This window comes from Dasypus novemcinctus, chromosome 19, assembly GCF_030445035.2.
Source record: "Dasypus novemcinctus isolate mDasNov1 chromosome 19, mDasNov1.1.hap2, whole genome shotgun sequence".
In the NCBI taxonomy this organism is placed as follows: domain Eukaryota; kingdom Metazoa; phylum Chordata; class Mammalia; order Cingulata; family Dasypodidae; genus Dasypus; species Dasypus novemcinctus.
This window is the reverse complement of record NC_080691.1, coordinates 38,147,351-38,170,927: the sequence shown is the minus strand read 5'-3', so window position 1 is coordinate 38,170,927 and position 23,577 is coordinate 38,147,351. Positions and strand designations below refer to the sequence as shown.

Here is a 23,577-nt window from a genome sequence, read left to right as displayed (position 1 = left end):
TTTTAATGAGATTTGCCCAGTTGTACATTTCACTCTACAGAGAGTGAGGAATGTCTAATGCCTTAGGCTACCTTGGACCAAGGGCTTTGGAATTGTGTTCTGATATTACAATTGTCCCATACAATTGTCTGATATTACAAGAGAAATGAAGCAGTGTAGGAAAGGAATTCTGAGCCTTCCCCTTCCTGGAACCTGGTGGCTCCAGTATACTCACTTGAATGTGACGTGCAGAAGCAGCTTTGCTACAATGGCTGTGACTGTGAGGATGAGAAGAGTTGCCAGGCCATACACTGTCCACCCTGCAAGTACAAAAGACAGCATTTTTCAGTCCTGTTGTCCTCACTTTTGAAAGGAGAGAGGTCTTTCAGAAGCCCTGCACATTCGCCGGCACCGCAGAGCCTTCTGTGGTGGGGCAATCACCAAGGGCAGCAGTGGGGGTTGCTAAGGCCGGGCTACGCATGGAGCCCCAGGCCTGCTGAGCACCTGGCCTTGCTCTGGAGTCACTCTTGGAGTAAGGCAGAGTGGTGTGGTCCAAAGTACACTGGACTCAGGATCAAAAGGGTTGGCCGGCATTCTGTCTCGACCCTTGGAGCCACCACACAAGCACAGATGAATTGGGTAAATTCTTTGGGCCTTGGTTTCCTCATCTGAGAAATGAGATGCATGGTCTATGCCTTCCTGCTGGGATACACCCCAGTGACATGGAACATGCCCTGGAGAGACTTCTTCTGCTGTCCTCCCATGGTGGGTCCTGTCTCTTGAACGAATGAATGAATGCAGCTCTTGCACATGCTAGCAGATTTAGGGAGCTACAGTTTAGGATTCTAGAAAGATAATCTCAAAATAGGGAAACTGGAATAGCTGGCCAATTGCAATTTTTTCCCTAAGAACTAAGGAGTCAAGCTAATAAGAAAATTTCCCTCAAAGGCCAGAACAAACTATAGGTGACAGGGCCAGCACCCCCAACCTGCCTCTGAATGAGAAACACCCTAGAGCAGGGGTTCTTAACCAGGGGTCCACGGAGTTCAGGGGGTTCCCCCACGGCTGCTTGGCTGAGGCTGGGCTTGAACTGAAAAAAATCAACTTATTATCTTTATTTTCTCTGGCTTCTGATGTTGAGTGTCATAAAACTATCTGCTGCTAAATTCTGAGGAGTCGTCCATGGTTTTTACACACCTGGCAAAGGGGAACGTGGAACAAAAGGTTAAGAACCCTTGCTCTAGAGTGCCTGTGTTTCTGTAACTGCCAAGAGCACTACCTTCAAGCTCTGTGGCTTCTACCTTGTATTGACGGGGTCCAGGAACTGCTACCTGGGATGGTCTGAGGTGGGTGGCTGGGGCTGGTGGTGATGACGTAGAGCACTTTGGAGGACCGGGCAGCACTGATGCTGAGGTTGGCCTGCTCAGTAATCACCTCGGCCAGCGTCTGGCTGACAGTGGACCTCTCCTGTGGCAATTCTTCCTTGGTGGCTGGAAGAACAAAAGGAAGTAACTGAAGAAAAACCTGATGGAGACTATGAAGAGTGCAAAGGAGGGGAGACTGGTTGTGAGGAAAACACCTTTTCCTCTGATAAATTCTGGATGTAAGAGTACAGCTGTGGAATATCTCCCCTTGCCCTGCTGTCCCCAAAAGCAGACCCGGTTGGGCGCTGGCTCAGGCACTGAAGTAGCCAGCACTTCTAATGATTTGACTGGTCTCTTCACAGACACCTGAACGCATGCCTTATAGTTTTCCTGCCTTAATGCCTTTTCAGCTATGGTTCCCTCGGCCCATAAGGCCCTCCTTGTTCTCACCTATCCACCCAAATCCTACCTGTTCTTCAAGACTGTCCCGCCCGCAGGAGAGGCCTCTTCCCTCTGACTTCCTGAAGCACACACTACCTCAAATCTTCTTGAGGCCCTTGCTATCCACGACACACACCATCTTGGTCACCTGCTGTGTTTCTCATATGCTGGCAAAGACACGTGCTCAGCACACGGGATGGCACCACAGGGGCAAAGAATGAGGCTCCACCTTAGGAGGGTTTGAAGAAAGATGATAAATCAGTCTTTTGGGATTGGCTGGAATGTTTAAAGGCAGGAAGATGGACGAAATGAAGACTGTTCCAGTTTTACCAACCCCAGCTCTTTCTTTTAGTTATTCTTCCAACTTCTTTATGAATGGTATCATTAGCACTACTAAAATAGCAAACTTCACAGGTTTCATCTCTTTTCTCCATCATGGAATATAGATAAGCTATAAAATGGGAGGTGGGGAAGTCCTTTTTCCAGTTTACCAAGCACTGGGATAATCAACAAATTGGATGAGTAGCTCCTGCCTCACCGTCTTCCCAACAAGGATGGCCCAAGGTTCATGAGTCATAGTGGTGTGGAAGAGAAGCCCAAGCTGCTCATACCCTGAAGAACCCCCAAGAAGGGGAGTATGTCTTACCTTGGTATAAGACAGCAAATCCTTGGGCTTGATTGATGCGATCAGAGAAGAAATACAAAATGACAAAATCCAGAGAGACATTGAAGGACAAAGGTGGGCGGTTCCTTCTGTTGAAACGGAGGAGGACCCTATGGGTGTAGCCATCCAGCAACTCCACCATGTCTGCAGAATCCCTGATGTCAAACAAGATGAAGCTGAAGTGGATGTGGGAGGCTCCCGGGACCCGGATGGTCCAGTAGCAGACCCTCCCTGTGGCGTAGGTGTCAGGGAAGTCAGGGGAATAGATCACTGAAGTCATGGCAGAGTAGTTCCCACCACAGGCGCCAACAACAGCTGCCAAGACAAAAGGACACCGGGCCTTCAGGCTGGGTCTCAGCCATGAGGCCCTCTTTGCAGCATTGTTACAAACAAGACACTTCCTAACTAATGTGATCCAGGTTGGGATATTGTTTTTTTTATCTACAAAACCAGACTGTCTTATATTTCAGGACTGAATCACAAAATGAATTGCTTAAGCCCTGAACAAATGGCTGTGGAGGCTTTTTGTTTGCCCAGGAGACCTTAGAATGAGCCCGTGGCACAGTGGTGTGGCTGAGGTTGGGGCTGGGCTGGAGTCAGAGAGTCTGGATTCTGGACCAGCTGGGCCATGTGATCCCAGGGGCTGCACTTCATTTCCTGGCATTGTGCGTCTCTCAGTTTTGAGGATGGAGAAACCACCACCTGCTCCTGTATCACATGAATGCATGAGGACAGATGAGATAAAACACATGAAAATCCTCGGATCTCTGGGCGAGGAGGAGGGGAATGGTGGCGCTCAATAAAAGAAGGTCACAAGAAGAGAAGGGCTTCACAACTGCCCTGATACGCTAGAGGAGCAAAGCTCATGTGAGAGGTCCACGCTCATTTTTCAGATAGGAAACTGTGGCACAATAAATGACTTTCTGCAGAGGGGAAATCCACTGGATTCTGGTCACTCTGTACTGACTGCGTTTGATTCCTCTGGACTCCTATTGTTTTGATCAGCAGGTTCTAGGATTGGGATTCCAGAAGTCTCTGAGAGGGAATATGGGGCTAGGATTTCTAAAGCAGGCTTTGCAGGAGGACTTAGAAAGGAATATGAGAATGTTGGTCCTATCCTGAAATCAAGAAGATGCTCAAAACTCTTCTTGAACCCATCAGAAAGCTCAGGTCTCAGTAAAAACCAAGGAGGGGGAAGCAGACTTGGCTCAGTGGTTAGGGTGTCCGCCTACCACGTGGGAGGTCCTCGGTTCAAACCCCAGGCCTCCTTGACCCGTGTGGAGCTGGCCCATGCGCAGTGCTGATGCGTGCAAGGAGTGCTGTGCTACGCAGGGGTGTCCCCCGCGTAGGGGAGCCCCACGCGCAAGGAGTGCGCACCGTACGGAGAGCCGCCCAGCGTAAAACAAAGTGCAGCCTGCCCAGGAATGGTGCTGCACACAGGAGAGCTGACACAGCAAGATGATGCAACAAAAAGAGACAGAGATTCCCGGGCCGCTGACAATAAGAGAAGCGGACAAAGACGACGCAGCAAATAGATACAGAGAACAGACAACTGGGGCGGGAGGTGTGTGGGAAGGGGAGAGAAACAAATAAATATTAAAAAAAAAAAAATACCAAGGAGGGAAGTGGATGTGGCTCTACCACATGGGAGGTCCTGGGTTCAATTCCTGGGGCCTCCTGGTGAGGGCGAGTTGGCCCATGTGGCAAGGCTGGCTCGCACAGTGAAGCTGCCCTGGTGGACAGCTGATGCGAACAAGGTGACACAACAAAAAAGATACAGGAAAAGACAATGAGAGACACAATGGGAGCTGAGGTGGCTTAAGCAATTGAGTGTCTCTGTACCACATTGGAAGGTCCCAGGATCGGTTCCCAGTGCCTCCTAATGAGAAGAGAAGACAAGCAGACACAGAATGTGCAGTGAAAGGACACAGAGCAGGCAGCGAGTGCAGATGGCGAGGAAAGGGGGGGGGTGGTAAATAAAATAAATCTTTAAAACAAAACAAAAAACCAAGGAACTGAATTCTAAATGATAAGAAGCCCCTCGGTGAGAGTCAGGCCACACAAACTGTTTTATCTTCCACAGAGCTCAGGCGGGAGAGGCAGCCGCCACAGAAGTATGAAGAAACACAGCTACAATTTAACAAATTCCTGAAGGCGGAGTGTGGGCTAGCCTCTCAGTTTAGGAAAACTAGGATCCCCAGGTATAAGGGGAGTTTGCACTCACTTGCAAGCTATTCTCCACACTTCCACCTGGGGCTCACAAGAAAGACTGGGGTAAAGCAAGAGACCAAAGAGAATTCCCCTCGGTGGCACAGGTGTGAAAGAAGTAACCAGCTGCTGCCCAGGGACAGGCATGAAACACTGCCCACTTCCCAGGACTTTCCTCTCAAAGGAAGCAAGTCTTAAGTTGCTGGGGGAGGAGCAGCAAAATCTCTTGCTCCCAGTGCCACCAGAGAGGTATGAGGTTGGTGCAAACGTAATTGCATTTTGCATTGTTGAAATTTGCTGTTTGATATTGGCACACATTCTTAAATAAATGTGGTTCTGTTATGTTGTAGCAGTTTGATATAATTGATGAATTCCAAAAAGAAATATTGGATTATGCTTGTAATCTGATCTGTACCTGGGCATGACTGAGTTATGATTAGGGCGTTGAGTCCCCACCCCTTGGTGGGTGGGGACTCACTGATAAAAGGCACGGTGAAGAACAAAGTTGAGGGCTTTTAATGTCGGAGTTTTGATTTGGAGTTTGATGCTGAAGACTTAAACTGGAGCCCTGGGAAGTCAGCATGCAGAGGAAAGAGAAGCCAGCCCCAGGAAGGAAGGAACCTTGAAGCCAGAGTAAAGCAAGCCCCAGGAATGTAGGAACCCAGGAAGCCTGAACCCTCGCAGACGTCAGCAGCCATCTTGCTCCAAATACACTTCAGTGAGGGAAGTAACTTATGCTTTATGGCCTGGTACCTGTAAGCTCCTACCCCAAATAAATACCCTTCATAAAAACCAACCAATTTCTGGTATTTTGCATCTGCACCCCTTTGGCTGGCTGATACATTATATATCATTTAAATGTGCGTTTCTTGCTTTATGTGTTTTTGCTAGTGACATTACTTGCTGTTTATTTTAGACTATGGAAATGATGTTAGACAAAAAGCAAATTAGAGCGATTTTCTTATTTGAGTTCAAAATGGGTAGTAAAGCAGCAGAGACAACTCGCAATATCAACAACGCATTTGGCCCAGGAACTGCAAACAAAAGTACAGTGCAGTGGTGGTTCAAGAAGGGGACTTGGCAAAGGAGACGAGAGCCTTGAAGATGAGGAGCACAGTGGCTGGCCACTGGAAGTTGATGATGACCAATTGAGAGCAATCATTGAAGCTGATCCTCTTAAAATATATAAGAAGTTGCCAAAGGAAGCATTGCCCATTCTACGGTCATTCAGCATTTGAAGCAAATTAAAAAGGTGAAAAAGCTTGGTAAGTGGGTGCCGCATGAGCTGACTGAAAATTAAAAAAAATCGTTGTTTAGATGTTTTGTCTTCTCTTATTCTACGCAACAACAACGAACCATTTCTCGGATTGTGATGTGTGACAAAAACTGGATTTTATATGCCAACCAGTGATGACCAGCTCAGGCTGGACCAAGAAGAAGCTCCAAAGCACTTCCCAAAGACAAACTTGCACCAAAAAAAAGGTCATGGTCACTGTTTTGTGGTCTGCTGCCAGTCTGTTCTACTACAGCTTTCTGAATCCTGGTGAAACCATTACATCTGAGACATATGCTCAGCAAATTGATGAGATGCACCAAAAATTGCAATGCTTGAAGTCAGCATTGGTCAACAGAAAGGGCCCAATTCTCCGTGACAATGCCCAGCTGCATGTCACAACCAACGCTTCAGAAGTTGAATGAATTGGGCTATGAAGTATTGCCTCATCCACCATATTCTCCTGACCCCTAGCCAACTGACTACCACTTCTTCAAGCTCTCAACTTTTTGCAGGGAAAATGATTCCACATACACCATGATGCAGAAAATGCTTTCCTAGAGTTCGTTGAATCCTGAGGTATGGATTTTTATGCTACAGGAATATGCAATATTTCTCATTGGCAGAAATGTGTTGATTGGAATGGTTCCTATTTGATTAATAAAGATGTGTTTGAGCCTAGTTATAATGATTTAAAATTCACAGTCCAAAACTGCAATTTCTTTTGCACCAATCTAATAGAAGCAAAACCCATCAGCCAGGAAGCAACTGTGGCTCAATCAGTTGGTCTCCTGTTTACCATATGGGAGGCCCTGGGTTTATGTCTCGGGACCTCCTAGCGAAGGCAGGTTCGCCTGCATGCTGCGGAGAGTTGCCAGCTCACAAGTGCCGCAGAGTGCTGCCCGGCCCACAAGCACCGCGGAGAGCTGCCAGCCCGCAAGTGCTGCAGAAAGCTGACGCAGCAAGGTGATGCAATAAAAAGAGAGACGAGTAAAAACACAGAAGAGCATGCAGCGAGTGGGCACAGAGAGCAGACAACAAGCAAGTTGCAAGGGGGGAATAAATAAAAAATAAATACAGACACACAGAAGAACGCACAGTGAATGGACACAGAGAGCAGACAGCAAGCAAGCCACAAGTGGTGATGGGGAATAAAATAAAAACAAAAAAATTCACATCAGTCTTGGGAGGAGGGTGGTTAGAAATTCTCTTTCCTGCCCAAGTAACCAAGCAAAGATCCACTGCTTCTGTGGGAAAAGCAGAAGCAAAAGCCATCTGCCCTGGCTGTCTTGAGACCTCTAGGTCTCACGACCCTGCTCCAATACAAAGCAGAAGTCTGATGTTCCTGAAAGAGAGCTATGAAGTGCTCTCCTTCCCAAGATCCACCAAAGATACAAGGCAGAGTTTGGCTGCTGGGGAGAAGGGAGGTAGGTGTGCAGGAATGCTGCAAAGGCTGCATGCCTGATTTCCAGGTAACAGGCCCTCCTATGGCTGAAGGTGGATTAGAAGAACAAAGAGCCACAAGCCTAGCACCAACTAACAAGCAGCAGCAGTCTACCACTGTGGGAGGGGAAGAAGTGTGGAGAAAGACTCCCTCTATGGTACAGGCATGTAGGAACTGCTGAAAGCTGAGGGTCAAGCAGGACCACTACAAAAACAAAACAAAAAACAAAAAACCCACAGGTACCCCAGGCTCCACAATGAATACAAGGTAATAGCAGCACTGCTGGAGTAAATTGAAGCCTCTGTGCACTGAGGATACAGATAGAAAAACCAAAATCCAAACCAAGCTACTGACAGATTGGCTCAATTCCCTACACTAAACAGGCCTACTCATTTCCAGATATAAGTACTATTTACCTCACCTTCTACTTCTGTTCTTCTATACACAGTATATGGCATTCAATAACAAAATTAAAATATACACATTAAAAGGCAAGGCAAAAAAGACTCACTGTCAAGAGATAAAACAACATACTAAACCAGACTAAATAATGACCCAGATATTAGAATTTTTAGATGGGGACTACATGATTAATACATTAAAGTATCTAGGGAAAAGAGAGACAACATGCTTGAGCAAACTAGAAATTCAGCAAAGATATGAAAACTATAAAAGAGTGTCAATTGGAAATGCTAGGGGAAAACATTTCAGAGATTAATCCTTTTGATGGGTTTATCAGCAGACTAGGCACAGTTAAGGAAACAATCAAGAAACCCGAAAGATCATTAGAAATCATCTAAAATGAAACAGAGGAAAAAAGAAGTGGGGGAAAAAAAACGGAACTGAGTACCCAATCTGTGGGACAATATCAAATGGTCTAACATATGTGTAACTGGAGTCACAGAAGGAAAAGAAAAAGAGAATGGGGCAGAAGAAATATTTGATGAGACAATGGCTAAAAATGTTCCAAAATTAATGAAGGGTAACAAAACCCAGATCTAAGATGTCAACAAACCCAAAGCAGATAAATTAAAACAAAAACAAATAGCAAAGAAGATATACCCACAGACTTCACAGTGAAACAGCTGAAAACCAAAAACAAAGAGAAGATCTTGAAGGCAGGCAGGGGGTGGGGGTACGGTGGAGTGGCAGAGATGGGAGGAGATTTTATACAGGGAAACAAAGAGAAAGGAGATATCTCTAGAAATTATGCAAGCCACAAGACAATGAAAAACATCTTTAAAGTACTTTTTTTTTTATCCCCCCTTTGCGGCTTTTTGTGTGCTATCTGTTCTCTGTGTCCATTCACTGTACGTTCTTCTGTGTCTGTATTTTTATTTCCCCTCCCCCCTTGTGGCTTGCTTGCTGTCTACTCTCTGTGTCCATTCGCTGTGGGCTCTTCTGTGTTCTCGCTTGTCTCCCTTCTTTTTGTTGTCACCTTGCTGAGTCCGCTCTCTGTGGCACCTGCGGGCCGGGCAGCACTCAGCAGCATGCAGGCAAGCCTGCTTTCACAAGGAGGTCCCGGGACGTGAACCGAGGGTCTCCCATATGGTAGACAGGAGCTCATCTGATTGAGCCGCAGCTGCTTCCCACTTTAAAGTACTTTTTTTAAAAAAAGCCAGTGCAGAATTCTATAACCAGCAAAAATATTTTTCAAAAATGAAGATGGAATAAGGCCTTTTCAGACCAAAAAAAGCTAAGAGAAGGCACTGACAGCAAAGCTACATTAGAGAAAATTCTAAAGGAAGTTTTTCAGGTCAAAGGCATGTGATACCAGATGGAAATGTGGATCTACATTCTTTTCAAAAGAAGAGTAATGGAAAAGGAAAATAAAAATAAATATAAAAGACCATTTTTCTTATTTTTAATAACTTTAAAAAATGAATGACTACCTAAAATAAAAATAGTAAAAATGTTTTGTGGTATTTATAACATATATAGAAGTAAAGTGTATAAGAATAGCACAAAGGAGAAGAGGGAGGAAACAGAACTATACCATTCTAAAGTTTTTATACTATACATGAAGCAGTATAATGTTTGAAGGAAGATAAAGATACATATTGTAAACCTTAGAGCAACCACAATATATAAAGCATGTATAACTAATAAGCCAATGGTGAAGGTAAAATGAAATTATAAAAAATATTCCATTAATTCAAAAGAAGGCAGGAAAAGGGGAAAACCCCCTCCCCCCAAAAAACAAAAAACAAGTGGAACAAATAGAAAGCAAGCAGAAATATGGTAAGTTTAAATCCAAGCATGTCAGTAGTTATATTAAATGTAAGTGATTTAAACACTTCCAATCTCATACATTGCTGATCAGAATGCAAATGGTATAGCCACTTTGGAAAGCAGCTGTCAATGACTTAACTATATACTGGCCATATAACCCAGCAATCCCACTCCTAGATATTTACCCAAGAGAAATAAAAACATATTTAGCCACACAAACACCTGTACACAAATGTATACAGTAGATTTATAAGAGCTTTATCACAGACAAAACCAATGCTATAAACTGGTGAATGGATGAAAAAATTGTGATATATCTGTACAAAGGAATGAAAGGAATGATTCTTAGCAATAAAAAGGAATGAACTGGGAAGCAGACTTGGCCCAGTGGTTAGAGCATCTGTCTACCACATGGGAGGTCTGCAGTTCAAACCCAGGGCCTCCTTGACCCGTGTGGAGCTGGCCCATGCGCAGTGCTGATGCGCGCAAGGAGTGCTGTGCCATGCAGGGGTGTTCCCGCAGAGGGGAGCCCCATGCGCAAGGAGTGCGCCCTGTAAGGAGAGCCGCCCAGCGCAAAAGAAAGTGCAGCCTGCCCAGGAATGGCGCCGCACACATGGAGAGCTGATGCAGCAAGATGACGCAATAACGTCATCAACACGGTGCCGTTGACAACAACAGAAGTGGACAAAAGAACATGCCACAAATGGACACAGAGAACAGACAACTGGGGTGGTGGGTGGGGAAAGGAGAGAGAAACAAATGAAAAATCTTAAAAAAAAAAAAAAGGAATGAACTGATATTCTACTATGGAACTACTGTGATTAGTAATGGAAGACACTGTAGCACTGATGTGGAAAAAGTGGCCACGGTAGCTGCTGAGGGCAGCGAGAGGGAAAAAGAGAGATGATGTGGGGGCATTTTCAGGACTTGGAGTTGTCCTGGGTGGTACTGTAAGGACAGATGCTGGACATTGTATGTCCTGCCATGGCCCACTGAGTGGACTGGGGGAGAGTGTAAATACAATGTAAACTACTATCCATGTGGTGCAGCAGTGCTCCAAAATGTATTCACCAAATGCAATGAATGTGCCATGATGATGAAAGAGGTTGTTGATGTGGGAGGAGTGGGGTGATGGGGGTGGGGGGTATATGGGGACCTCATATTTTTTTAATGTAACATTTAAAAAAAATAAACAAGGAAAAAAAAAGAAATGAACATGGGAGAACCTGGGTTTGATTCCTGATGTCTCCTAGAAACAGGAAAACAAACAACAAGCAAATGTAAAAAAAAAAAAAAAAAAAGAACCAACTCAGGTGAGCCGATGTGGCTCAGTGGTTGAGCATCGGCTTCTCACATATGAGGTCCCAGGTTCAATCCCTGGCCTTCTACCTCAAAAAAAAAAAAAATAAATGAACTACTGATGAAACATATAACAACATTGGTAAATCTCAAAAGCATTACGCTAAGTTAAAAAGCTAGACACAAATGTTAATGTACTTCAAAAAAAAGGATTTATTTTTCCCTCCCGTTCCCCTCTCCCCCGACCCTGCTGTTTTGCTGTCTGTGTCCATTCACTGTGTAATCTTCTGTATCTCTCTTTTTGTCTTTTCTTTTGGTCTTTCTCCTCTAGGATTCACCAGGAGTCAATCCTGGGGACCTCTGATGTGGAGAGTGGTTCCCTGTCAATTGCGCCACCTCAGTTCCTGGTCTCTGCTGCACTTCACCTTGATTCTCCCCTTCGTCTCTCTTTTGTTGCATCATCATTTTGCTGTGTAACTCACTTGTGCGGGCACTGGCTCAGTGTGTGTGCACTCAGCTTGCTGCATGGGCACTCGGCTCGCCACGTGGGCACTGACTCACCACCAGGCTCTCAAGCAGGCACTTGGCTCACCACACTGGTATTCACGTGGGCACTTCAGCTCACTGAGCAGGCACTGGCTCACTACATGGGCACTCACACGGGCACTTGGCTCACCAAGTGGGCACTTGGCTCATTGTTTGTGCACTTGGCTTGCCTCACGATCACCGGTCTGCTGCTCAGGCACATTTTCTCTTCTTTTTAACCAGGAGGCCCCAGGGATGGAATCCAGGTCTTCCCACATGGTAGTCAGAGCTATATCTACTTCCCTGTTAATATACTTATAATAACATTTATAAGACTTGCTGCAAAAAATAAAACTATCTGGACAGAATACAGATCAGTGATTGCTGAGGGCTGGGGATAAGAGCTGGGTACTGGGAAGAAGACTGACTACAAAGGGGCACTAGGGAACTTTTTGAGATAATGGAGGTGTTCTATCTTGATTATGTATTTGTCAAATTCTATCGAACTGTTGATCACCAAAAGGGTGATTTTCACTGTATGTAAATTACACTCAATGAACTTAAATTAAAAAAAAAAAAAGCAAATTTAGAGAAAGACTTCCTGGGCTCTAATCTTGATTTTACCATATACTAACTGTATGAATTTGAGCAAGTCACACCTCTGTATATCTCAGTTTCCTTATGTATAAAATGAAAATGATAATGGTTTCTCCCTCATGGGGTTGTTTACAAGAATTAAAATAAGTTAATACATGTGAAGTATTTAGTATTATAATATAAGATACGGCACACAGTACAAGCCCAATAAGTGTTAGCTGCTCTATATTATTATTATTTGAAAATAATACAGAACAGAGTAACCAGATCAACTGACATTTCAATAGCAAAGGTAGGCATCAAACTTTGAACTTTTGATTCCCCGATGTATGCCATGCTGTTAGCACATTTGATTCAGTAATTTTGAGAACACACATGCAATCTATGACAGATCATTAAAATTTGGTGATTAATTCAACAGGAAACTTGAAATTTAGGAGTATATTCAAGATCTTATTTTTTGAAGGGGAGATTATTAACTTGACATTGAGGCAGGTGGAGGGCCTGGAATAAACCTGGGCAAAACCTTCAGTGGCATGGGGCCAGTGTCCTCCTGTCTCGTGGCTTAGCATGTGTTCATCCCTCCGGCACCTCCTCAATGTCAGCTCAGTCAATTTCTTCAGGAATAAGCCTCAGGTATTGACCGGTGCGGCTAGCCTCCCCAAGACACAGCTGGGCGCTATGCTTCTAGATGTGAACAACACTGGATGTGTCTTAGGAAACAAACTAACCAAATGGACCCAGTCATGAATCAGAGTCCATTACGACTGGCACCCAGGAAAGGAGAATGGTATTACCATATTTCACCACTTCTAAGGGGACATATTTTAATAAAACTGGGATGTCTTTTAATTAATGTATATCACTGTTTAACTGGCAGCATTCTCTCTCCCCTCTTCAGTAGTATATAAAATAATGTTGCATCTCACAACTGATGGTGTCTTAAAGCCTATGAAATAAAATTACTAATGTAGCCATGGCAGTAAGATTTCACCCGGCCTTAAGGGCCCCAATCTTTTTCACCATTTATGTATTTCCTTCCTGCTAGAGTGTAAATTCCACGAGTGCAGGGATTTTTATGTGTGGGACCATGGGCATATTACTGGACTTTTAAGAGCCTCTGTTTTCTCATCTGGAAAAGTAGGACAGATAGGACTACACAGTTGGAGGAATTATGAGAGATAATGCACGTAGAATGACCATTACAGTGCTCTGTAAATTATGACAAGCTTAATGTTACAGAACAACATTAACAACTCCTGCCGTCAGTGCCCAGAGGCTAAAGTGATCCCAAGAGCACAACCAGTAGTTCCAGTAAACCACTGTTGAGTCCAGCCTACCTGATCTTCTATTGGGTTCTACTAATTCACTAAATTATAAATCCAGGAAGGCAGAGGGTCTGAGGTCCCTATCAGCACTGCATTTACACAGTGTACAGCCAATCTCGGCAACCTTTCTAAGCTCACGGAAGCCTGCTGAAAATCAGCCAGCCTGTGACAAATTATTCGATGTGCCAGTGATGCCTGAGTAGGTGGCTTCTGCCAACTGCCTCTGACATCTCTCTTCTAAGGTGCCTCTAGAACTGAGGAGCCTGGAATACCCTTCTATGATTCTCAGAGAGCAGGAGGACCTCACTGACATTCTGACTTGAGACCTAGATTCAGGCCACACTGGTAATGTAGTCTGTTGTTTTGGGAGGCAGAGACCTGGTCCTTTTCTCACCATCTAACTTTTCCTCCAATGTCTTTAGAAAAAACATCTCTGCCCTCACAAATAATAGGACAGTCTGTAGTCACCATCTCCAAAATGCTCAGCCTTATCTGATGGGTCCTAAGGATTTGCAAGAGGCCATGCCTAAGCTATTTAAAATAGTTCACTCTCTACTAGATAAAACGTTAGAGATTATTTCTACTGTGCTGAATTTAGTACCTTTCTTTGCAGAGCAAAGGGGCATGAGTTATAGAGTTGGTTACCTCCAGAGGCTCCTCTTGACACACATCAGGGCCTGTGAAGATTAGAGTAGGCTGTCTCTCAGAATGCTAGCCTTCTTAGTCCTCAAGGAAATGGAAGCCAGAGAGGCCAGCTTCTGGAGAGTTGCATAAGGGCCAACTTTTAAAACTGGCTTCTTTTTTTTTTTTTTAAAGACTTATTTATTTATTTATTTCTCTCCCTTCCCCATCCCCCCACCCCGGTTGTCTGTTCTCTGTGTCCATCTGCTGCATCTTCTTTGTCCACTTCTGTTGTTGTCAGCGGCACGGGAATCTGTGTTTCCCCTCGTTGCGTCATCTTGCTGTGTCACCTCTCTGTGTGTGCGGCACCATTCCTGGGCAGGCTGCACTTTCTTTTGCACTGGGCAGCTCTCCTTACAGGGTGCACTCCTTGCCTGTGGGCCTCCCTATGTGGGGGACACCCCTTGTGGCAGGGCACTCCCCGTGTGCATCAGCACTGTGAATGGGCCAGCTGCACACGGGGCAAGGGAGCCCGGGGTTTGAACCGTGGATCTCCCATGTGGTAGACAGATGCCCCAACCACTGGGCCAAGTCCACTGCCAAAACTGGCTTCTTCTTTCCCTTAGCATAAATGGAATTATATGATGGCCTTTTATGTCTGATTCTTTCACTTAGCATGTTTTCAAGTTTCATCCATGTTGTAGCATGCATCATGATGTACTTCATTTCTTTTTTATGACTGAATAATATTCCATTGTATGCATATACCACATTCTGTTTACCTATTCATCAGTTGATGGACATTTGGGTTGTTTCCACCTTTTTGGCTATTATGAATAATGCTGCTATGCACATTTGTGTACAAGTTTTTGTGTGAACATATGCTTTCAATTCTCTCAGGTATATACCTAGGAGTGGAATTGTTGGGTCTTATGGTAATTCTATGTAACTTTTTGAGGAACCTCTAAACTGTTTTCTACAGGGGCTATACAACTTTACCTTCACCACCAGCTATGTATGAATGTTCCAATTCCTCCACAGTCTCACCAACAGTTATTTTCCATTTCTATATTAAAACCATATTCTTTTAAAAATAGAACAAAAGGGTAGCAAATCTAGGTACACTGCTTCTGTTTACTCTCTAATCTCAAAGTTTCTTGTTTACATGAGCCCTGGCAAAATATTTATCCTTTCCACATCCTAGGATTCTCTTCTGTAAAATGAGAGTGATAATAATAGTAATGCCTACCACAGGTAGCTTCCAGAAGGATTCAATGTGTTAATTTATATAAAGCCTTAATACTTATCAGGTACTCAATAAATTTTTATCTCCTTTCATTTCTTTTTTTACTTAGAATACCAAGCATCTTGAAACTCAGCAAACGTACTCTTCTGGTTAGGATGTCAAGGTGAAGAATATTATAATAATGAAGTCTGGAAATGAAAAATTAAATATATATGTGCAGTGCATATTACTTGCCAACTATTCTTCCTTAAACCTTAGTCAAGGTGCAGTTTTTAGCTGTAGCAGTGGTATTAAACTAAGCATTTAGTTAGACACAGCAGGATGTATAGGAAGCTGCTGGCAGTTTTGAATGGGCACACACAGCTAAAAAAGACCAAAAATTTGGTGACATGAGTTCTGGCAACCAAGGCCCACCCTTACTCCCCAACTCACATAAACTATAGACAATATCTCAACTTTAACGTGAGAAAGCCTCAGTTATAAACTGACAACCTTGGCTGGGTTTAGCATCAATATATGGTGTTTCCATTCAAAACGGAGCCACCAAACTTAGTTGAGCTATCTGGCCTAAAGACTATCAAAGACACTAGAGACTATATAGTACTTCTTGGTAACCTCAAGCCTTTTGTCTGTGCATTGTGACTATCTCCTTTCTACCATCTTAAAATGTGGTACAGGGGAGAGGGTGCTGCTTAGTGGTTAAGCATCTGCTTCCCATGTGCGAGGTCCCAGGTTCAATCCTCAGCACCTTTAAAAAAATAAAAGTGGAATGGCCTTGGTGCCGTGAGTACCATAAAGTCCAAAAGTGAGAAGCATGAGGGATGCAGGTAATTATAACACTGCAATGGAAAAGACAGGGCCCCAGATCCACACCCCATTCAGAACACACTCTGTCCCCCGGCAGTATCTCACAAATGTGGCAGGTCAGAGAGGAAGTGGATCCACATCAGGCCTAGAAAAACAACTAGAAGAAGATGCTTTCTTCTCAGCTGCATCATAGTAAGCTCTACTATGCTTAAAAAAAAAACAGTAAAGGGCTTGAAAATTACCTTAAAACAACAGGCTATTGGGAAACAGATGTGGCTCAAGCAATTGGGCTCCCGCCTACCATATGGGAGGCCCTGGGTTCGATTTCCAGGGCCTCCTGGTGAAGGCAAGCTGGCCTGCACCACAGAGAGCTGGTGGCCCATGCCGTGGAGAGCTGGCGCAGCAAGATGACACAACAAAGGGAGATGCAGAGGAGAGACAGTGAGAGATGCAGAGACCAGGGAGCTGAGGTGGCTCAAGCAATTGAGTGCCTCTCTCCCACACTGGAGGTCCCAGGATCGGTTCTCAGTACCTCCTAAAGAGAAAGACAAGAAGAAAAAAGACAAGCAAACATGGAAGAACACACAGTGAATGGACAGAGAGAGCAGACAGCGAGCACAAACAACAACGGGGGTGGGGAGGACAAACAGGCTATTAAAGCTGACACCAAACAATTACATCAGTGTCTATGTTAAATTACAAAAATTATCTTTTCTAGGTCATCTAAGGATCTCACAATAGGCCTAGTCTCTTCAAAGTACTTGGCACAACTGGAATTGGTAGTCTTCTGGGCTTCTAGTTCAGTGTTGTATCCCCAGGGTTTGGTCAGGACTTGGCCTGTAGGAGGTGCTTAAGAAGTATTGTCAAATGAATCAATGAAAGATGGAAGGGAGAGACTGCAGGCAGCTGGTTTCCCTGGTCCAAGGATTCTGGTGCCTTGGACAGTAACAGGCACAGGGGATACTCACTATCAAAGAGGATGATCCTGCCATCACCACCGCAGGGCTGGGAGTGATCCCCGAAGCAGACGTTTTTGCACTCAGTACTGGCTGCCTCCCCATACTTCCAGTAATCTGGATTGTTTCCACAGAAGCAAGCATAGCCTGACTCCATCCCAGCAAACTGCCAAAACAGAAAAGCAGCATGCAGTGAGCATTAGTCAGGGGTGCCAGTGGCCTAATGGAGCCCAGCAGGACTGACCCCTAACACCAGCCTCCTTGCCCTCCCCCTGGACCTCACACTACTTCACTCCAAGCCACCCATCACACGAAACGCTACCACTGTTTCCTCTTCAGGTTACAGCCCTTTCTAATGTTTGTATTTTTACTATATTTAATAAGTTTTAAGGGGAGGAATCCCATAAACATTAATAACAGTTAAAACTTTTACTGAATGTTTACTATGTGTCAGTAGTAAGTGCTTGACATCTAATCCTCCCTGCAAACTTATAGGTCTCATTTTAAATTTTATTTTTAAATTACCATGTAATCAAATGGACTTTTTGGGTGTACATTTCTACAAATTTTGACATGTATGAATTTGTGCGACAACCACTACAATCAGGATACAGAACAATAAAACATGGACTAGAGTGGACTTACTGATATTCTACTATAAAACTATTGTGACGAGTAATAGAAGAAATTTTAGCATCAGGGTGGAGAAAGTGGCCACAGTAGTTGCTGAGGGCAGGGAGAGAGGGTAGAAAAGATGTGCTGTGGGGGCATTTTTAGGATTTTGAGTTGTTCTTAATGATATTGCAGGGTCAGATGCTGGACTTTATATATCCTGCCATGACACACTGAATGTACTGGGGGAGAGTGTGAACTACAGGGCAAACTATTATCTGTGTAGTGCAGTAGTGCCCCAAAATGTGTTCACCGAGTGCAATGAGTGTGCCACAAAGATGGGGGAGGTCGTTGGTGTGGGAGGAGTGGGGTGCAGGGGTGGGGGATATATAGGAAGCTCTTATCTTTTTTAGTGTAACATTTTTTTTGTGATGTATGTATCTTCAAAAAAATACAATTTACAGAAATGACGTGGTGGGGGTGGGGAGTGGGTTATATGGGAACCTCTTATGTTTCTTGTTTTTTTATGTCTTTCAATGTAACATTCCTTGTGATCTATTAACTTGAATTAAAAAAATTTTTAAAAATAAATAAACTAAAAAAAAAGAAAAGAAAAAGGATACAGAACAGTTCCATCACCCCAAAAAATTCTGAGAAACTTTCTCATACTATCTCTTTATAGTCCCCATCCCATAGCCCCTGGCAACCACTGATCGGTTTTCCATCATTACAGTTTTGTCTTTTCAAGAATGTGACATAAATGGAATCTTTTGGGACTGGTTTGTTTCACTCGGCACAATGTTTTGGGGATTCATCCAAACTGGTGCATGTATCAAAAGTGTGCTCCTTTTTATCACTAAGTAGTTTAACATTGTATGGATGTACCCAGTTTGTTCACCCATTCGCACACTGAAGGACATCTGAGTTGTTTCCGCTTTTTCACAACTATAAATAAAAGTCCTATAAACATTCATGTACAGATTTTTGTGTAAACTTTTCATTTCTCTAGGGTATATAACCAGGAGTGGGACGGCCAGGCCATATGTTAAGTATATGTTTAATTTTATAAGAAACAGCCAAACTGTTTTGCACAGTGACTATACCATTTTATATTACCAACAGCAATGTATGAGAGTTCCAGTTGCCCCATATCCTTGTCAGCACTTATTATTGTCAGTATATTTTATTTTAGCCATTCTAATGGGTGTGGTGGTATTGCATCTTGGATTTAATTTGCATTACCCTAACAGCTAATTTTGTTGAATCTCTTTCCCATGTGCTTCTTTGCCATCTGTATATACTCTTTGTGGAGTATCTGCTGTGTCTTTTACCCACTTTTCAACACGGTTGTTTGTTTCCTTACTATTGAGTTTTGAGGCTTAAAAAAAACACATTCTAGACGTGTTTTGTCATATTTACAGTTTGTGAATATTTTCTCCCAGGCTGTAGCGTGTCTTTTCAAACTCTTAATTGTCTTTCACAGATCAAAGGTTTTTAAAATTTGATTAAGTCCAAATTAAAATATATCATTTTTTTTCTTTTATATCATGCTTTTGGTATCATGTATAAGAGCTCTTTGCCTAAGATCAGGTCAAGAAGAAAATATTTTCTTCTATGCTTTCTTCTAAAAGTTTTATAGTTTTACATTTTATATTTAGATCTACGATCCATTTTGAGTTTAGTGTGTGGTCCTTTGAGTTTAACCTTTTTCACATAACATAATGTTTAAGATTCATCATGTTGCTGTATGTAACAATATGTCTTAGTATGTCTTTTTATGTTATTGCTGAGTAGTATTTCATAATATGGATATATCACAATTGGTATATCCATTCATCAATTAATAGACATTTGGGGTTATTTCCTGTTTGGGGCTATAATGAATAATGCTGCTATGAACATTCATGTATCAGTTTTTGTGTGAACATGGGTTTTCATTTCTCTTAGGTGAGTATCTAGGTCTGGTCTGCTGGGTTGGTTATAAGATAGTTACATATTTAACTTTATAAGAAATTGCAAGGCCTTTCTTGAATCAGGCTGTACCATTTTACATTCTTTCCAGCAGCCTATGAGAGTTCCAGTTGCTCCACATCCGCATCAATTCTCGGTATTATCAGTATTTATACCTTTAGTCATTCTAGTGGGTACTGGTATCTCATGACGGCTTTAATTTGTATTTCAATTGTCTATTCAAATCTTTTGTCCATTAATATATTTTTAACTTATTTTAAAATAATTTCAAACTTAAAGAATGTTGTAAAAATAATATAAACCCCTTACAGAGAACACAAACATTGCACCCTATCCCCAGATAATGAGATCTATCAATTTAACACTTTGCCACCTTTGGGTATCATCTTATTTATCTTATATCTACCTATTTACATCTATTTCTGAACATTTGAGAGTAGGCTGCACACACGTTTTGTCCATTTTAAAACTGGATTACTTTATTATGAGTTGTAAGTGTTCTTTATATAGTCCATATACAAGTCCTTTATCAGATATGTATTTGACAACTACTTTCTGCCATTCTGTCTTGCCTTTTCATTTTCTTAACTGTGTCTTTTGAAGAGAAGTTTTTAATATGGATAAGTCCAACTTACCACCTATTTCTTTGATGGTTGTGTTTTTTCATGCCCTGTTTAAGAAATCTTTGTCTAACCAACGTCATGAAGATTTTCTTGTTTTGTTTTTTTTCCCTAAAAGTTAAAAAGTTTAAGCTCTTTTTTTAAAAATTGAGATGTAATTCATATAACAAAAGCATGCACTACATACTTTGGGGGATTTTAGTCTATTCACTATGTTGTGTGACTATCACCACTATCTAATTCCAGAACCTTCCATCACCCCCAAAAGAAACCTCACACTATTTAGCAATTAGTTCCAATTCCTCCATCTCCCTTCTCCCTACCAACTACTAATCTGCTTTCTGTCTCAATGGATTTGCCTACTCTGGACATTTCATATAAATGAAATTGTACAATATGTGGTCTTTTGCATTGGACTTCTTTCACTTAGCATAATGTTTTCAAGGCTCATCTATGTTATGGTCTGTATCAGGACTTCTTTCCTTTTTATGGCAGAATAATATCATTGTATGGATATACCACATTTTGTTTATCCATTGACCAGTTGACAGGCTTTTAGATTGTTTCCACTTTGGGGATATTATGAATAACGCTACTACATACATTTGTATACAAGTTTTGTTTGAACAAATTGTTTAAATTCCTTTTTTTTTTTTTAAGATTTATTTATTTATTTCTTTCTCCTTCCCCCCCACCCTGGTTGTCTGTTCTCTGTGTCTATTTGCTGCTTCTTCTTTGTCAGCTTCTGTTGTTGTCAGTGGCACCGGAATCTGTGTTTCTTTTTGCTGCGTCATCTTGTTGAGTCATTTCTCCACGTGTGCGTCGCCATTCCTGGGCAGGCTGCACTTTCTTTCGCGCTGGGTAGCTCTCCTTACGGGGCGCACTCCTTGCGCGTGGGGCTCCCCTACGCGGGGGACACCCCCGCGTGGCAGGGCACTCCTTGTGCGCATCAGCACTGCGCATGGGCCAGCTGCACACCGGTGAAGGAGGCCCGGGGTTTAAACCGTGGATCTCCCATGTGGTAGATGGATGCCCTAACCACTGGGCCAAGTCTGCCGCCCTGTTTAAATTCTTGTGGGTATATAGCTAGGAGTGGAATCATTGGGTCATATGGTAGAATTCTGTTTAACTTTTGAGAAACTACCAAACTTTTCCCCATGGGCTATACCATTTTACATTCCCACCAGCAATGTATGAAGGTTCCAATTTCTCCACATCTTCTATAACATTTGTTATTGTCAATTTTCTTTATTATAGCCATCCTAGTGGGTGTGAAGTGGTAACTCATTATAGTTTTGATTTTCATTTCTCTGATGACTAAAATGTTGAGCATATTTTCATGTGCTTATCAGTCATTTCTATAACTTCTTTTTTAAAATACTTTAAATTTTTTAATATTTAAAAAAAAAGATTTATTTTCTCCCCCCGTTGTCTCCTTTCTGTGTCCATTTGCTCTGTGTACTTCTGTGTCTGCTTGTATTCTCATCAGGTGGCTCCAGGAACTGATCCTGGGACCTTCCGGAGTGGGAGAGAGGTGATCATTTTCTTGCGCCACCTCAGCTCCCTGATCTGCTGCATCTCTTCTTATTTCTCCTCTGTGTCTCTTTTTGCTGTGTCATCTTGCTGTGCCAGCTCTCGTGTGGCCCAGTGCTCCTGCGCAGGGCAGCACTCTGCACAGGTCAGCGCTTCACATGGGCCAGCTTGCCACATGGACCAGCTTGCCTTCACCAGGAGGCCCTGAGCATCGAACCCTGGACCTCCTATGTGGCAGACAGGAGTCCAATTTCTTGAGCCACATATGTTTCTTTTTTTTTTTTTTTTTTAAGATTGATTGACTGATTGATTGATTTTCCCCCTTCCCCTCCTCCTGCCCTGCAGTTTTTATATCTGTGCTGTCTTTTCTTCTCATTTTCTCTCCTCTAAGATTTACCAGGATTCAATCCTGGAGACCCCTGATGTGGAGAGAGGTTCCCTGTCAATTGTGCCACTTCAGTTCCTGGTTTCTGCTGCACTTCACCTTGACTCTCCCCTTGTCTCTCTTTTGATGTGTCATCATCTTGGTGCGTGACTCACTTGTGTGGGAACTGGCTCACCATGCAGGCACTCACGTGGGCACTGGCTCACCATGTGGGCATCCTTTCTCTTCTTCTTTTTCACCAGGAGTCCCCAGGGAATGAACCTGGGTCCTCCCACATGGTAGGTGGAAGCTCTATCACTTGAGCCACATCCGCTTCCCTCTATATCTTCTTTAGAGAAATATCTATTCAAGTCTTTTGCCCATTTTTAAAAAATGCGTTGTCTTTTAATTGCTGAGTTGTCAGAGTTTCTTAAATAGCATGGATATTAGACCCTTGTCATATGTATGATTTGCAAATATTTTCTCCCATTCTGTGGGTAGTCTTTTCAATTTCTTGAGAGTATCCCTGATGCACAAGTTTTTAATTTTGATGAAATCCAATTTATCTGTTTTTTCTTTGATTACTTGTACTTTTGGTATCATAACTAAGAGATTGTGGCCTAATCAAACTCATGCAGATTTATAGCTATGTTTCCTTCTAAGAGTTTTATAGTTTTAGTACTTACATTTAGGTCTTTGATCTATTTTGAGTTAATTTTTGTTTACTGTGTTTTGTATATGGAGTCCAAGTCCATTCTTTTGCATATAGATATCCTGTTGTCCCAGGACTATCTGTTGAAAAGACTATTCTTTTTCCATTGAATGATACTGGCACTCTTGTTAAAAGTTAATTGACCATATTTAAAGAAAAATTAATTGACCATAGAGTCTTTACGTTGTTTTTTTTCAATTTAACAATTTTATTGATACATACTAATAAAGCATAAATCCATTCAAAGTATATATCTTTCTTAATGTTAGTACCATAACTCTTTTTCTTTGTAGTATAAATTCAAGTTTATTTTTGTTTATGGTGTACAGCAAGCATAGAGGTTTATTTTTCTTCATAAAGATCTCCTGTTGTTCTTCAGAACATTTTGCCAAAAAAACTGTCCTATTCTCCACTGAATACCTTGGTACCTTTGTTGAAAATCAATTTTTCATATAAGAGTGGGTCTATTTCTGGGTGCTATTCTGTTATATTGATCTATAACAGGGGTCAGAAAACTTTTTCTAAGAAAAGGTAAGATAGTAAATGTTTTCGGCTTTGTGGGCCACACTATCTCTATCACAACTACTCAAATTTACTGTTGTAGCATGAAAGCAGCCATAGACAACATGTAAATGAATAGATGTGACTACATAAAACTTTATTTACAAACATAGGTGGGTGGTAGAATTTGGCCCATGGGCCATTGTTTGCTGGTTCCTGATCTATATGAATATTATACCAATACCCCTCTCTTGATTATTGCAGCTTTACGGAAAGTCTT

At 42.5% G+C, this 23,577-nt stretch overlaps 1 protein-coding gene across 3 annotated transcripts in view; it reads right to left on the bottom strand.

The window, feature by feature from the left end:
- Window positions 1-23,577, bottom strand: part of KREMEN1 (kringle containing transmembrane protein 1) — an 83,970-nt gene that overhangs the window by 5,566 nt on the left and 54,827 nt on the right. Inside the window, exons 5-8 of one of the 3 annotated variants that reach the window (XM_058281583.2) lie at window positions 16,997-17,150; window positions 2,431-2,763; window positions 1,308-1,469; window positions 215-299 (exon numbers count right to left, since the gene is read on the bottom strand). In XM_058281583.2, the coding sequence (XP_058137566.1) occupies window positions 215-299; window positions 1,308-1,469; window positions 2,431-2,763; window positions 16,997-17,150 (734 nt within the window). Of the gene's footprint in view, window positions 1-214; window positions 300-1,280; window positions 1,470-2,430; window positions 2,764-16,996; window positions 17,151-23,577 lie in introns of all 3 variants that reach the window. The other 2 variants (XM_058281584.2, XM_058281582.2) reach the window with 2 other exon arrangements.